Raw genomic sequence first — 15,775 nt, forward strand, 5'->3', positions numbered from 1 at the left:
ACCGCCGATACGTCTGCTGTCGAGTGCATCATCGTCAATGCCGAGGGGCAGGCCGTGGGCATGCTCATGTCGGTCATCGAGCCAGGTCTCTCTCGTCGGGGTGCTCGTGGGGGGTCGCGGTTGCCTGTCACGTCGGTCTCTGCCTTCCATTCCGTGAGCCTGGGGAATTCTGGAAAATTATCGAGTGCCACTTCGTCGAAAATTGATGTGATGACCGTACAAATTAATTCTTACCGAGTCCACCACCCCTAATAAAAAGTTGTGGGTGGGTTGGATATCTAAGCTGCTGCTATTAATGCTACTTGGGGGGGGGGGGGGGGGTTCTGAGCAAGAGAACATTACCGGATTCCAACTAACAGATTCATAGTCTCATAACTGCTCTTGGTTGTTTGAATTATATGTTATTTTTGAATTTTTTTCTTTTTGCTGAGTGCACTTGATAACAGGAATTACTGTTTGAAACACTATCTGTGGAACTGAAGAAAAATGTTAGTGGCATCAGCAAATGATGTATAATAAACAAAAGGATGTTTATACAGTTGGGGGCTGTTGACAACCATTTTGTAGTGCATAAAACAGAAAACAATGAAAGGAACAATCAATGGGAGACAGAATGGTCTAAATAGGGGAAATAAGAAGTTTGCATTTGAACCATTATTTCATGCTTGCTACATCTATATACAGCTATCTGCTTTAAACACAAAAAGTTCTGTTTGAATGATAGAAATTTCTTGTACGTGCCACCTAAGAGAGGATCTTTTTTTTAATTTAAGGTAATGAAATTCTGGTTCCCGAATAGCAAACTTGTCACGTATTTGGATTGTGTGGTTGCATAATCATTGCCTCGTGTACACACTACAGTCCACATAAACAAAATGTGACAAGCACCATTCCCACTTCGGGGAACGCACTTCGCGATATTTAGAGGAAACTGATTAACGTCGGAAGTAAGGCAGAGATCGCACACGGCACAACGCGCCCTCTGTGGCATTCCCAGAATTGGTCGTTTGAGGAGATCTCTTCAGTTGTGTCTTCTGCACTCGCCTTTGTCCGTCTGATGCTGTAGTTTTGTTTGTTTCTTCTTTCTCAGCTCAGCAGTTGTATTTTGCTGAAGTTGTAAGTTTCCGTGTTATTTGCTGACACAGAGTTTGATCCTGCACTAAATTATGCTCAGTCTCCGTGTTTCCATTGTGTGTCTTACAGCAGTTGGGGAGTAACGAATCAGACGGTTGACGAAATTGAGTGCTTCGGTGTTCGTAACATTTTCATTTCTTGTTACGAGAGTGATATGAACAAAGTAAATATTATTGTTATTATTATTATTAGACAATATTAATCATGAAGATTTGAAAAAGAAAATCCACATTAAATAAAATTGGTTTCAAAATCTCAAGTAAGAACTAATTGGCTGGGATTTGCAAGTGATTTAGCTCTCTCAACTCTTGACATGGAGAAAGTTCTTGCCAAGGGAAAAAAAAGAAGAAGAAGAAGAAAATCCTTGAAAATAGGATTATGAGTGTTCTTTGAGAAAACTGAGATTTTGGTGAAATCATCAAGCACAACTAAAGTGAGAAAGACACATGGATAAATAGAACCAACAAATTAAGAATCTCAATTTCTAACTTGGTCAACAAGTAATAAGGAATGCTCCTCACTAGACACTTAAGGTTCAACACTACTGTATAAAGCTATAACTCTCCCAGAAGCCACTCGTGCTTATGAAACTCTGTTTCATATTAAAAATTAAGGAAGAACTGATCAGCTTGTCAAAAATGAAAGAAGAGTCATAAGAACTTCAATAAATAAAAAATACCAGGTCGAAGGAACCTGGAGAATCCTACCCGAAGAAACTGTCTATCGAGATTGACACACCAGCCCAGTGAAGAAGAAAAGAATCTCTTATTTCTTTCTTAAGGAAACAGGATTTTACAGCAATTTAGAAAGAAGACAAATGGCCAATGGATCCGAGAAATTCAGTAAGATCTTAAAGCAGTTGGACTCAAGGTAACAGATGCAAAGAACAAAATTAAATAAATATTCTTCTAAAGAAACACAAATGTTCAGTGGAAATTACAGGTGAATGGGATATAGAGATTTCAGACAAATTGTGCAGAGTACTATTGGAAAGACCGAAATGGTATTGGGCAGATGGCATGAATTGAGTAGTACAACTTTCAAAGAAAAGTTGAACTTGGTGTGTCTCAAATGGTCCACTGTGGCCACTAAAGTTAGTAATAATGATAATAATAATTACAACATCTGATGTTTTTTTAGATAATGTAATGATATTTGATAAACTACCATCTGAAAAAACTGCTTAAATATTCAGGCAAATCTCAATAAGCTTTCAAAATGATGCAAAGATTGGCACTTTGCTTTAAATCTGTAGAAATGTCAAATTCAGCATTTCACAAAACACAGCAAAATGTATATGGTGCCGCCATTGTAAATCCAAACTGGCACGGTCGCAGCACAACAGTTTCTGCAGTATTCGGGTACTTGAGGAAAATCTACATTAACCAGAAGCTGGATGAGACTCTGTGTGAGCATCAGTATGGAGAATTGTTGTCATCGTACGGCAGCTGTGTTCGTCACGTGTTGTTCTCGTCTGTGTCATTACTGTTACTGTCCCGTCCATTTCGTGTTGTGCATCGTCCGTGTGTATATTCTCGTTTATCTCCTGTTTGTCAAGCTCTGCCCAGAAAATTTGTTTCAGGTGGCGTTTCTTTCCATTTTGTAGTAGTTTCAACATTAATTTGTTTTTATTTTTTACAGCTTTTGTGGTGTTTATATTTTTTCAGCTCCTTTTTATGGTGATGGATTAATTTTGTAGTTTGAGTGAAACTGAGTGTTATTTGTTTTTTCTGGTGCAAAATGAAAATTTATTCTGGCTGAATTTAATTGAAAAGTAAAATAAATTATTAAGATGGTTGCAAATTGGCAGTCAAGTAAATGCAAGTTGTTTTCACAAACCACTGTTACACTTGTAAAGTATTAATAATAAAGTGGACATTTCCAGAATAGATAAATTTATGTTGTTTATCTTTAAAACCAGGTGTGTTTTTCTGGTTTTTGATGTGTACTGTCATATTGCAACAAAGCATACAATTTCAGCCAGAATCGTACAAAAAATAAATTTTTGCAACAGTGTTTTTTGATCTTATTGTTTTTGTTCCCACTTACTGCTGTTGTTTTTGACAGAGACTATTTACAGAGAAACTCACATAAAAATGATCACGACTAACCAGTGTTCGTCTCGTACTGTTTTTTCAGTGATGATTCTGAGATGAATTTATCTTATTGCACCGTGTGTTTAGTTTGGAATATGTTCTGTAATTGCAGCTTCTGCTTCAGGTCTGAGGTGGTTGGGTCTGCAGCCTGTGCTTGCTTCTGAACTGTTGTCTCCTTTCATTCTCATTTTGTGTCACCTTGTCTATTTTTAGTGATATGTAGAATATGATATCTTTTTGCTAAGTTGTGAGGGTTAGAGAGTGTATGACAAAAGTTAATTCTCTATCAGCATTCACTGATATAGTGTTCACTGAATACAGAGACCTAATTTAAGATTTCTGTGTTGGACTTTTGTCTAATTTAGCAAGGGATGCCCCTCCTAAGAGTTGTCAGACTGGTTTGTCACATCTTTCATGCGAAACCCAGTGGTAATGGAAGGTGTCGATTTGTATCTTGTTATGAGCAAAGTTATTTTTAAAGTCATATTTTACGTGCTCACTTGATAGAGTCCAGTATGATATATGTTTTATCTGTATGTATTAACAGAAACATTATAAAAATAATGAATGACCAGAGCTCCATTGCTGCTTCATGATGGTACCACTCGACATGGTTCAGAGTGGCACACAAGTTGGCCGGAGCACTGGTAATTCATTGTATTTTAATGTTCCTGTTAATACATATCAATACAAAATATATCGCACTAGACTAATAATTTTAGGCCACTCTACCAAATTGGCACATAAAGTTGGTGACTCTTAGGAGGGACATCAGTATAAAAGTGACGTGTATGGTCATTCTAGAACCGTAAGTGAAGTGCTGATCTAGTAGTTACAAAAGAAGTTGTGCACACCCAATACATTAAATGTAGAAAGTATGAGGCGTAGTCAAAAAATATTGTGAGGGTGAACTCTAGCAGCAACTGCAGACACTGAAACCATTTGGTGTAACTTGTCTGATTGGCTGAGCTGTTGAGACAGGCAGCGACATGTTGGAACATGTTCTTACTTGCCAGTCAGCGTCCTGAGACGTATATTATAATAAATTAGTTTTCTGGAATTGTCTCACTATTTTCAGGGACTAATTTGTCCATCCATAGCTGCCCACATATATTTCTAGAATTGGCAGTAGCACATATTGCGTATGTGAGATGTTGCAGCGTGCACATCGATGGTAAATGCAAACTGTAAACATCTTCTTTAATTAATAGGCTCCAAAATCTGCGTACAACAAACCTCAGAGCTTTGTAAGTAAATTGGGTTCCATTTCGAGACCTTCAGAAGAATTGAAAATATCGTTATTTGCGCTTTAATTTTCATATTCTTGCAGGAAACTAAATGATCCTGTGACTAAATGTGCTTATAGTGCTCTCTTGGGGAGTTGCAGAGATTACCTTTACATCTGTCGATTCCATCTCAATAGAAACAACATACTTGGTTGTAAATTTATAATGTCCTGAATCCAATCATAAATCTGGTCTGATCCTCAGTAAACTCATATTCTGTTGACTTTTGTAACTAAATCGAATGCCTTCTGGAAGGCAGAAGACACAATATTGACCTGGGTGTCTTTGTCTGCAGTGCTCTTCATTTTAGACATGGGAAATGGGTACATTACGTGAGTAAGGGAACTAGAAATAAAATTTTTGAGATTTGGGAAATGAGATTCCAAAAGGAAATTGTATGGCAAGGAGATATTTGTTCATGCGTTTACAATAACTGCACACGAGAAAATTATCATGGGAATAATGTGTAGGGGATTACGTGCAGTGTAGTCAACCTGCACAACGTAATCATACAGCTGCGTGTGTGTGTGTGATATACATTTAGTGGCTATGACATCCCAATAATCATTGGAAAACTTTCAGTTGTTGGCACTAGTATGATATGTGACATCGTATGCGACGCAGCAGTTAATGTTACTGTTGTTTAACATGCAGAACGACCACCAATTGTGACACCACCACCGTTGCCGGGATCTACTGACTCTCCGCAGCCGACCATAACGGTCAGAATTTCTGAGCCATCCATCCAGATTGTCGAAGCCGGCAGCACTGTCCGCTACAGGTGCACTGGAGTGTCTATCTATGAGGTAAGCAGTTTACGGCACTCATTCTCCTTTCCTAAACATCTGAGAAGGAAACCTAACCTGTGGCTTAAGTGCTGATATGTACAAGGTGTGTTCACAAAGTAAGTGAAATTTTTATTTTTTTGGAGAAGTCGGGGAATTTTACAGGTCAGGAATAAAGGAAAGGAAGTAATTTCATTAGAAAAGACAGGGAATGCTTTAAACCCGTTTGCTTACATGCTTTAAACTGAGGTACAGTAAGAATAGTTGATAGATTTGTCAGTATTGTTTTAGTCCCCATTTTCATAAACAGGCACATTTTTTCTGGACTGATAAATGTTCATTTTCTAAGATTTTTTTCCTGTAAGTATGTTATGAAAATGTTATCAAAGAAAACTTTTTTCACTGAACAATGGTTACACTCTAATCAGTTTGTTGGGTTATTAAGAACAGGACCTGCAAATGTTGAGGCTTACCTGGGGGAGGCGGGGGTTATTGTTTCTAGAAATTAGAAATTCAGCCATCCAGTCAATTCCAAGCAAACCTGAGACACATTGTGTGTTGATTTCAAAACACATTGGATAGTCAGCTGAATCGTTTTGTATAAGGGACGATGTTTCAAAAGGCAAACCAATATGGGCTTTGAAAGTTGTTAATAGTAAGTTTTCGTAACTCGTGCTGAAATGTTGAAGAAACATTCAAATTGACTTTTTGAGACAGTACAGTTGCCTCTTCTTCAAAATGGAGTGCAGCAGAGTGCAAATACGAGGGCTGACTGAAAAGTACTGCCTCCACCTTCGTAACTCTTCAACAGTTGGCAGCATTGGTATGCGGCAGGTACTTAGCTTGTTCCGTAGCCCCTTCTCTACAGTTCCAGTTGGCAGGAAGCCTTAGCATTGAACAGTTGTGTTGTTAAAAACGTGCGCAGACAGCCCGTCAATGTGACTGAAGAAATGTGCAGTCATCGAATTCTTGACAGCAGAAGTTGTCACCCTAAAGGAGATTCACCAGAGAATGAAAGCAGTTTATGGTGAGTATGTCGATGCGAGTACTATGTGTCGTCAGGCAAGTGAGTTTAAAGATGTTGAGGCGGGAACTTCTGACCTGCATGACAAACAAAGAGATGGATGGCCTGTGACAGCAACCACTGAGTTTCACAAGCAAAATGTTGACAGACTGATTCGAGACGATCGTCGTATCGCTCGGAGCGAAATTGCAAGCACAGTCGGCATTTCACAAGAACGTGTGGGTCACATTAATGCTTTGCTTGGCTGTCGGAAGATCTGTGCACGACGGGTACCCCGGATGCTGACTCCCGAAATGAAAGTGCAAAGACTCGAACTTTGCCAGGAACTCCTCTCGCATTACGAGAATGAAGGTGATGCCTGTCTCCATTCAATTGTGAGAGGAGACGAAACGTGGGTACACCATTATGACCGAGAAATGAAACTTCAGTCTGTGGACTGTTGACACAAAGACTCGCCACAGAAAAAGAAATTCAAGATGCTACCCTCAGCTGGAAAAATTATGGTCGAAGTGTTCTGGGACGCCGATGGTGTTATCCGTGTCGAGTTCCTCGATCGTTGACCGCGGAACAACATATCCGTGTCGATTTCCTTGATCGTGGAACAACAATAAATTCGGAGTGTTACATCACAGCGCTACAAACTCTGAAACGACAGCTAACAAGGGTCCGAAAGGAAGAGGGAAATGTTTTCTTGCAGCATGACAATGCCAAACCACACATTTCGTGTGCCACCACAGCAGAACTTCAGAAGACTGAATCTCACCACTGTACGAGGTGCATTCAAGTTCTAAGGCCTCCAATTTTTTTTCTCCGGACTAGAAAGAGATAGAAACATGCGCATTGTTTTAAAATGAGGCCGCGTTCATTGTCAATACGTCCCAGAGATGGCAGCACCGTACGGCAGATGGAATTTTACCGCCAGTGGCGAGAATGAGAACTGTTTTAAATACTTAAAATGGACGTTTTCTTTACTTGAACAGCGTGCAATCATTCGTTTTCTGAATTTGCGTGGTGTGAAACCAATTGAAATTCATCGACAGTTGAAGGAGACACGTGCTGACGGAGTTACGGATGTGTCGAAAGTGCGTTCGTGGGTGCGACAGTTTAATGAAGGCAGAACATCGTGTGAAAACAAACCGAAACAACCTCGGGCTCGCACAAGCCGGTCTGACAACACGATCGAGAAAGTGGAGAGAATTGTTTTGGGGGATCGCCGAATGACTGTTGAACAGATCGTCTGCAGAGTTGGCATTTCTGTGGGTTCTGTGCACAGAATCCTGCACGGCGACCTGAAAATGCGAAAAGTGTCATCCAGGTGGGTGCCACGAATGCTGACGGACGACCACACGGCTGCCCGTGTGGCATGTTGCCGAGCAATGTTGACGCGCAACGACAGCACGAATGGGACTTTCTTTTCATCGGTTGTGACAGTGGATGAGACGTGGATGCCATTTTGCAATCCAGAAACAAAGCGCCAGTCAGCTCAATGGAAGCACACAGATTCATCACCACCAAAAAAATTTCGGGTAACCGGCAGTGCTGAAAAAATGATGGTGTCCACGTTCTGGGACAGCGAAGGCATAATCCTTACCCATTGCGTTCCAAAGGGCACTACGGTAACAGGTGCATCCTACGAAAATGTTTTGAAGAACAAATTCCTTCCTGCACTGCAACAAAAACGTCCGCGAAGGGCCGCGCGTGTTCTGTTTCACCGAGACAACGCACCCGCACATCGAGCTAACGTTACGCAACAGTTTCTTCGTGATAACAACTTTGAAGTGATTCCTCATGCTCCCTACTCACCTGACCTGGCTCCTAGTGACTTTTGGCTTTTTCCAACAATGAAAGACACTCTCCGTGGCCGCACATTCACCAGCCGTGCTGCTATTGCCTCAGCGATTTTCCAGTGGTCAAAACAGACTCCTAAAGAAGCCTTCGCCGCTGCCATGGAATCGTGGCGTCAGCATTGTGAAAAATGTGTACGTCTGCAGGGCGATTACGTTGAGACGTAACGCCAGTTTCATCGATTTCGAGTGAGTAGTTAATTAGAAAAAAAATCGAAGGCCTTACAACTTGAATGCACCTCGTACAGCACCCTCCATACAGTCCAGATTTAGCACGATAATGAAAGACGATCTGCGGGTACATCATTATGCTTCTGATAAAGACGTTGAGAGAACTGTGAGACTATAGTTGTGGAAACAGAGTGTTGACTTTTCCGTGACGGCTTCAGAAAACTTGTCCATCCTTGGCAGAAATGTATCGAAGTGGCTGGTGATTAAGTGGAAAAGTGAATATTGGTAATTAAAGATCACATTCTAAGGATTATTTCTGCATTTGATTTATTAAAATATTCCCATCCAGACCCAATTAATGAAGGTGGAGGCCTTTTCATTCAGTCCTCGTATTTTATCAGCACCTCATTCTCTATTTTTATGATAAACTTAAATAAGCTGCAGCACTGGTGGCTATGTTATGTACAGAAAATAATGAGAAAATAGATCATTGAATTGCTCTGGGGATGGTGAAGGCTGGTAAATAGATGTGAAATTTTAAAAATGTGATATATGTAGAAAGTACTGGTAATTTGTGTAGTAAGAGTCGAGAATAAGGGAATATTTTTTCATTTAGCCATGGAAATTCAGGAAAATCATTACCAAAATAAAATCATGAACCAAGTATTTTATCTGTGGTGCTGGTGGTATACAGCGCCCAATATTTGTAACAAGTGGTCATAAGCTCTGTAAATAAAGATGCATGTGTTGTTCATGGGGAGCATCTAAAAATAAAGGAAAGTTACAAACAATGGAATGTAACAATATTGTGAGAAGGAAAGTTGCTACTCCATATAGCAGAGATGCTGAGTCGTGGATTGGCACAACAAAAAGGTTTTCACAATTATAGCTTTCGGCTATTAAGGCCTTCGTCAGCAATAGACAGACATACATGCGCGCGCCCACACACACACACGACTGCAGTTTCGGGCAACTGAAACCACACTGCAAGCAGCAGCACCAGTGCATGATGGGAGTGGTAACTGGGTGGGGGTAAGGAGGGGGTTGGAGCTGGGAGGGGAAGGGATAGTATGGTGGGGGTGGCGGACAGCGAAGTGCTGCAGGTTAGACTGGGGGGACGGGAGGGGGCGTTGGGAAGTAGCAGAAAAGGAGAGAAATAAAAAGGCTGGTGTGGTGGTGAATAATGGCTGTGTAGTGCTGGAATGAGAACAGGGAAGTTGCTAGATGGATGAGGACAGTTACTAACAAAGGTTGAGGCCAGGAGGGTTATGGGAATGTAGAATGTATAGCAGGGAAAGTTCCCACCTGCGCTATTCAGAAAAGCTGGTGTTGGTGGGAAGGATCTATACAGCACACGCTGTGAAGCAGTCATTGAAATGAAGGATATCGTGTTTGGTTGTCATGCCTACATAGAATGCAGCACAGTGTTTGCAGCTTATGACTGGTTTCACAGCCCTGCCTTTGCTGGGATAGATGATGTTAGTGACTGGACTGGAGTAGATTGTGGTGGGAGGGTGTATGGGACAGGTCTTGCGTGTAGATCTGTTACAGGGATATGATCCGTGAGGTAAGGGACTGGGTGCAGGGGTTGTGTAAGGCTGGACGAGAGCGTATTGTGTAGGTTCGGTGGACGGCGAATACCACTGTGGGAGGGGTGGGAAGAGTAGTGGGCAAGACATTCCTCATTTCAGGGCACGACGAGAGGTAATCGAAACCCTGGCAGAGAATGTAATTCAGTTGCTCCAGTCCTGGACTGTACTGAGTTACGAGGAGAATGCTCCTCTGTGGCCGGACGGTGTGACTTTGGGAGATGGTGGGAGACTGGAAAGATAAGGCACAGGAGATTTGTTTTTGTACACAATATTTGACTGGAATCGGAAGAAACCGTAACATGGGGTTAAGTGGTAAATACTGTCTGTAAATCACATCACAGTTGTTTGTAGAGTACGTTTATAGATTTAGGTGAAAATTATGTAATGTGACCCAAGAAGCTACAGCAGCAGTAAATTGTCTACAGTGTTACTGACTTGCCAATCCTTTTTCCAGGTTCCAGTGAGCCTGGTCTGGACCAAGGAAGGCGGAGAGTTGCCGGATAGGGCTTACGACGACCGCCGCGGCACGCTCACCATCACCAGTGTCGTGCCGTCTGACTCCGGCACCTACATCTGCACGGCATCCGACCAGTACAGCATCCAGACGAGCCGCGCCGTGCTCACTGTAGGAGGTCTGTATCCTGTCCCACTGCTACACTCTCAACCTGACTGTCTTTTTAAATGAGTGCTCGCTCGTATAGGCTTTCTTTATCTCGGTCACTAAATGAGGCGTTATTGTAACTGATCTGTAGGAACGTCTATGTGTACAAAAGTTAAGTTCTTCACTGCGTATGGAGGACAAAAAGGAACACACACCTACATTCGGTCCAGTAGCTGCTCATTTGGCATCACAAGGCTAAAAATACCCTGCACCAGTCCTCCCACCGAGGAAAAAATCCTCGACAGCACTGGGAATCGAACCTGAGTCCTCTGTGTAGCAGCCATCTGTGCTGACCATTCAGTTCCAGAGGCAGACAAAAATGTGAAGTGCCTAGAAGACACGATCAGGTGTCAGTGTAATTTCGTATATATGCACCTCGTCAGTGAGTATATGTATGACTGGAGTTGCCATTCTCTGTGACAGATAGTAAGACCACCAGAGTACATTAGTATTATTAATGTTTAGTGCTGTTATCAGCCCTGGTAGGGTATATAAGGGGCATGATACACCGTGTGATCCAGAGTATTCAGACACCTGGCTGAAAATGACTTGCAAGTTCGTGGTGCCCTCCATTGATCATTGATAATGCTGGAAATCAGTACGGTGTTGGCCCATCCTTAGCCTTGATGACAGCTTCCACTCTTGCAGGCTTACATTCAATCAGGTGCTGGAGGGTTTCTCAGGGAATGGCAGCCCATTCTTCACGGAGTGCTGCACCGAGGAGAGGAATCTATGTCGGTCGGTGAGGCCCGACACGAAGTCGGCGTTCCGAAACATCCCAAAGGTGTTCTGTAAGATTCAGGTCAGGGCTCTGTGCAGGGCAGTCCATTACAGAGATGTTATTGCCATGTAACCACTCTGCAACAGGCTGTGCATTATGAACAGGTGCTCGATCGATGTTGGTAGGTGCAATTGCCATCCCCAAATTGCTCTTCAACAATGGGAAGAAAGAAGGATGAACTAGGATCAGAATACCAGGTCACAAATTTTTTTAAACCTAGTGCTGGTCTGGAGCAGGTGACAGAGGATTTAGGATCACTTTGCAAAGATTTCACTAAGGAAGACACCGTGGTTATAATGGGTGGGGCAGGTAACAGTATTGACAGAAATCCTGGGTACAGTATAGAGTGTGACCTGGCGAAGATTGCATCAGCATCGAAGCATACTAGTGTTGAGTTTGTATCTGTTCTTGGGCGCCATGACCGACCTCATTTGAACTCTTCTGTCAAGAGAGTTAATTTGGAGCTGGAACGGCTGCTCATGTCGGGTGCGGGGTCACACATTGGTGTGGTTCATGTTGATTCTCTCAGTAGGTGGTATTATACTAGGCATGGCCTTCACCTCAACAGGAAGGGGAAGGGTAAATTGGCTGGGGAAATAGCAGGAAAGTTAAAGGGGGGAGGCACTGTCATGAGTGGTAAAATACCAGTGGTTATAGGATTCAGAAAAGACCCTTTTTTAGGGTAGGGAGGACAGAAAGAGAGCAAATTTTAAGAGAGGTTAGAACTGAGACAAACCTTCAGTTTGAAAAAGAAATCAAAAAACATAATTCCAGCTTATTACATCAGCATAAACAGCCATTGGTTAAGAATTTTCAACTGTCAGCAGATATTTTAACTCCACCCAATTTTAACTCAGACAATGTGAAATGTCAGCTATCTTTATTGCATCAAAATATTCGAGGACTGAGAAATAAAATTAATGAATTAACTATATGCATAGATGAATTAGAGTCTTCAAACCCAGCTGACATAATCTGCCTCTCTGAACATCATGTGACCACTGGTATAGAACTTTTAAGTGTTACAGGGTTTAGGTTAGCATCTCACTTTTGTAGATCAGAAATGGAGAAAGGAGGAGTTGCCACATTCATCAGGAACTGTCATAAATTTAAGAACATAGACATTCATAAATTTTGCCTAGAACAGCATATGGAAGCATGTGCAACAGAATTAGATTTTCACAAAAAATCTTTCATAATATTAAGTGTATATCGAGCACCTGCAGGTAACTTTAATCTGTTTGTAAACCACCTTGAAGCTGTACTGGCCCATTTAATAACCAAAAACAAAGAAATAGTGGTTGCTGGTGATTTCAATGTAGATTTCCTTAAAGACTCTCCGAATAAGAACTTATTTGAGTTAGTAACATTATCATTCAACTTAATTCCCACAGTAAAGTTCCCCACTAGGATAGCCACTTGCTCACAAACAGCCATTGATAATATCTTTATAGAAAAGTCCAATGAACAAAATTATATTACAAAACCAATAGCCAATGGCCTCTCAGACCATGACATGCAGTTCCTTCTGTTAAATGTTAATACTGAACAGGATATAAAATCTGTTAAATCTGAGCTCAAGAGGGTAATCAGTAAGCCAAAAATTGATTATTTTAGGACACTCCTCAGAGACATTCACTGGACTGATGTTTACAGTGCTCATGGCATGAATGAAAAATATAACATTTTTGCTAATAAAGTGCTTACCTTATTTGAACACTGCTTTCCCCCAAAACTTACCAAGGTTAGAGGAAAATCTACAAAGAAGCCATGGATTACTCGAGGAATAAGGGTATCTTGTAAAACAAAAAGAAAACTGTATCTGTCAATCCGAAACATTTCCAATGTTGATGCTATAGCACATTATAAGAAATACTGCAAAATATTAAAGACTGTAATATGGATGTCAAAGCAAATATATTACAAGGAAAAGATAGTCATATCAGATAACAAAATAAAGACAATATGGGATATAGTGAAGGAGGAGACCGGTAGGACCAGACATGAAGAGGAACAAATAGCATTAAGAGTAAATGATACATTGGTGACAGATGTGTATAGTGTTGCAGAACTTTTTAACAAACATTTTATAACTGTTACTGAAAAGATGGGGTTGTCAGGTTCGGTAGATGCTGCTATGGATTACCTTAGACCAGACATTTCAAGTAATTTCCATAATATGAATTTGACCCTCACTACCCCAACAGAAATAATGTCCATCATAAAATCTTTAAAATCAAAAACATCTAGTGGGTATGATGAAATATCAACAAAGTTAATTAAAGAATGTGATTCTGAGCTAAGTAACATATTAAGCTATCTGTGTAACCAGTCGTTTATCAGTGGAATATTTCCTGAATGGCTGAAATATGCTGAAGTTAAGCCACTGTTTAAGAAGGGAGATAAAGAAATAGCATCAAATTTCCGTCCAATTTCACTGTTACCAGCATTCTCAAAAATTTTCGAAAAAGTAATGTACTGTCGTCTTTATAACCATCTTATCTCAAATAACATACTGTCAAAGTCACAGTTTGGATTTCTAAAAGGTTCTGATATTGAGAAGGCTATCTTCACTTACAGTGAAAATGTGCTTAATTCATTAGACAAAAAATTGCAGGCAACTGGTATATTTTGTGATCTATCAAAGGCATTTGACTGTGTAAATCACAATATCCTTTTAAGTAAACTAGAATATTATAGTGTAACAGGAAATGCTGCAAAATGGTTCAAATCTTATATCTCTGGCAGGAAACAAAGGGTGTTATTAGGAAAGAGCTTGATACATGTCTATCAGGCATCATCCAACTGGGAACTAGTTACATGTGGGGTCCCACAAGGTTCCATTTTGGGGCCCTTACTTTTTCTTGTGTATATCAATGACCTTTCATCAGTAACATTACCAGATGCCAAGTTTGTTTTGTTTGCCGATGATACAAACATTGCAATAAATAGCAAATCAAGTGTAGTCTTAGAAAGATCAGCCAATAAAATATTTGTGGACATTAATCACTGGTTCCTAGCCAATTCTTTGTCACTAAACTTTGAAAAAACACACTACATGCAGTTCAGAACTTGTAAGGGGTGTCCCAAGAGTATATGTCTAACATATGATGACAAGAAGATAGAAGAAGTGGACAGTGTTAAATTCTTGGGATTACAGCTTGATAATAAATTCAATTGGGAGGAGCACACCACAGAACTGCTGAAGCGTCTTAACAAATCTCTGTTTGCAATGCGAATTTTGTCAGACGTAGGGGATATAAAAATGAAAAAGCTGGCATACTATGCTTACTTTCATTCCATAATGTCATATGGGATTATTTTTTGGGGTAATTCATCAAGCCAAGCTAAAGTTTTCCGGGCACAAAAACGTGCAGTAAGAATTATATGTGGTGTGAACTCAAGAACATCCTGCAGAAGCCTGTTTAGGGAACTAGGGATACTAACTACAGCTTCCCAGTATATTTATTCCTTAATGAAATTTGTCATTAAAAATATATCACTTTTTCAAACCAACAGCTCAATTCATGGAATCAATACTAGAAATAAGAATAATCTTCACAAGAATTTAAAGTCACTTAGTCTTGTACAAAAAGGTGTGCATTATTCAGGAACACACATTTTCAATAACTTGCCAGCAGCCATAAAAAGCTTAACAACCAATGAAATTCAGTTTAAGAGAAGCCTAAAGGATTTATTGGTGGCCAACTCCTTCTACTCCATTGATGAATTTCTTAGTAAAACCAACTGATTTGTATATAAGTACAACATAACTTCTGCACAATTTCAGTGCAGTAATGTGTTCACTGAAAATTTGTGTGTGTGTGTGTGTGTGTGTGTGTGTGTGTGTGTGTGTGTAAGTATAATCTAACTTCTGCACCATTTCAGTGCAGTAATGTGTTCATTGTAAATAAGTATTACAGTAGTTGTATTACATGTTTATTACCTTATAAATAAATAAAAAACGTTTTTTATTTTAAATTCAGTGCATTAGTATTTGTAAAATGACTCTTAGTGTTCATTAAAAATGACGATCATTCCACTTGGGACCTGTGGAATGGTACATTAGTTTATCTGTTTTAGTTGTAAATATTTGTCATGTATTGTTGTTTTTCTGACATGTTCCACATCCAGGAGGACCTCCTCACTACGGATCAATTGAAAAAAAAAAAAAAAGAAAAAGGAGCTTAAAACATCAATGTAGGTCTGTGCTGTGATATTGCCACACAAAACGACAAGGGATGCAAGCCCCCTCCATGAAAAACATGACCACACCGTAACACCATCGCCTCCGAATGCTACTGTTGGCACTACACACATTGGCAGATGACGTTCATCGGGCATTTACCAGTGTTATGTATGGCTTATGAGTGCTCGACCATGAAATTCAAGTTTTCTCAC

General features: G+C 40.4%; 1 protein-coding gene across 1 annotated transcript in view; it reads left to right on the forward strand.

The window, feature by feature from the left end:
- LOC124553582 (basement membrane-specific heparan sulfate proteoglycan core protein) overlaps positions 1-15,775 on the forward strand; it is a 799,417-nt gene that overhangs the window by 642,991 nt on the left and 140,651 nt on the right. Inside the window, exons 50-51 of the mRNA XM_047127431.1 lie at positions 5,171-5,322; positions 10,387-10,564. Coding sequence (XP_046983387.1) covers positions 5,171-5,322; positions 10,387-10,564 — 330 coding nt within the window. The remainder of the gene's footprint in view (positions 1-5,170; positions 5,323-10,386; positions 10,565-15,775) is intronic.

Source organism: Schistocerca americana, chromosome 11, assembly GCF_021461395.2.
Source record: "Schistocerca americana isolate TAMUIC-IGC-003095 chromosome 11, iqSchAmer2.1, whole genome shotgun sequence".
Classification (NCBI taxonomy): domain Eukaryota; kingdom Metazoa; phylum Arthropoda; class Insecta; order Orthoptera; family Acrididae; genus Schistocerca; species Schistocerca americana.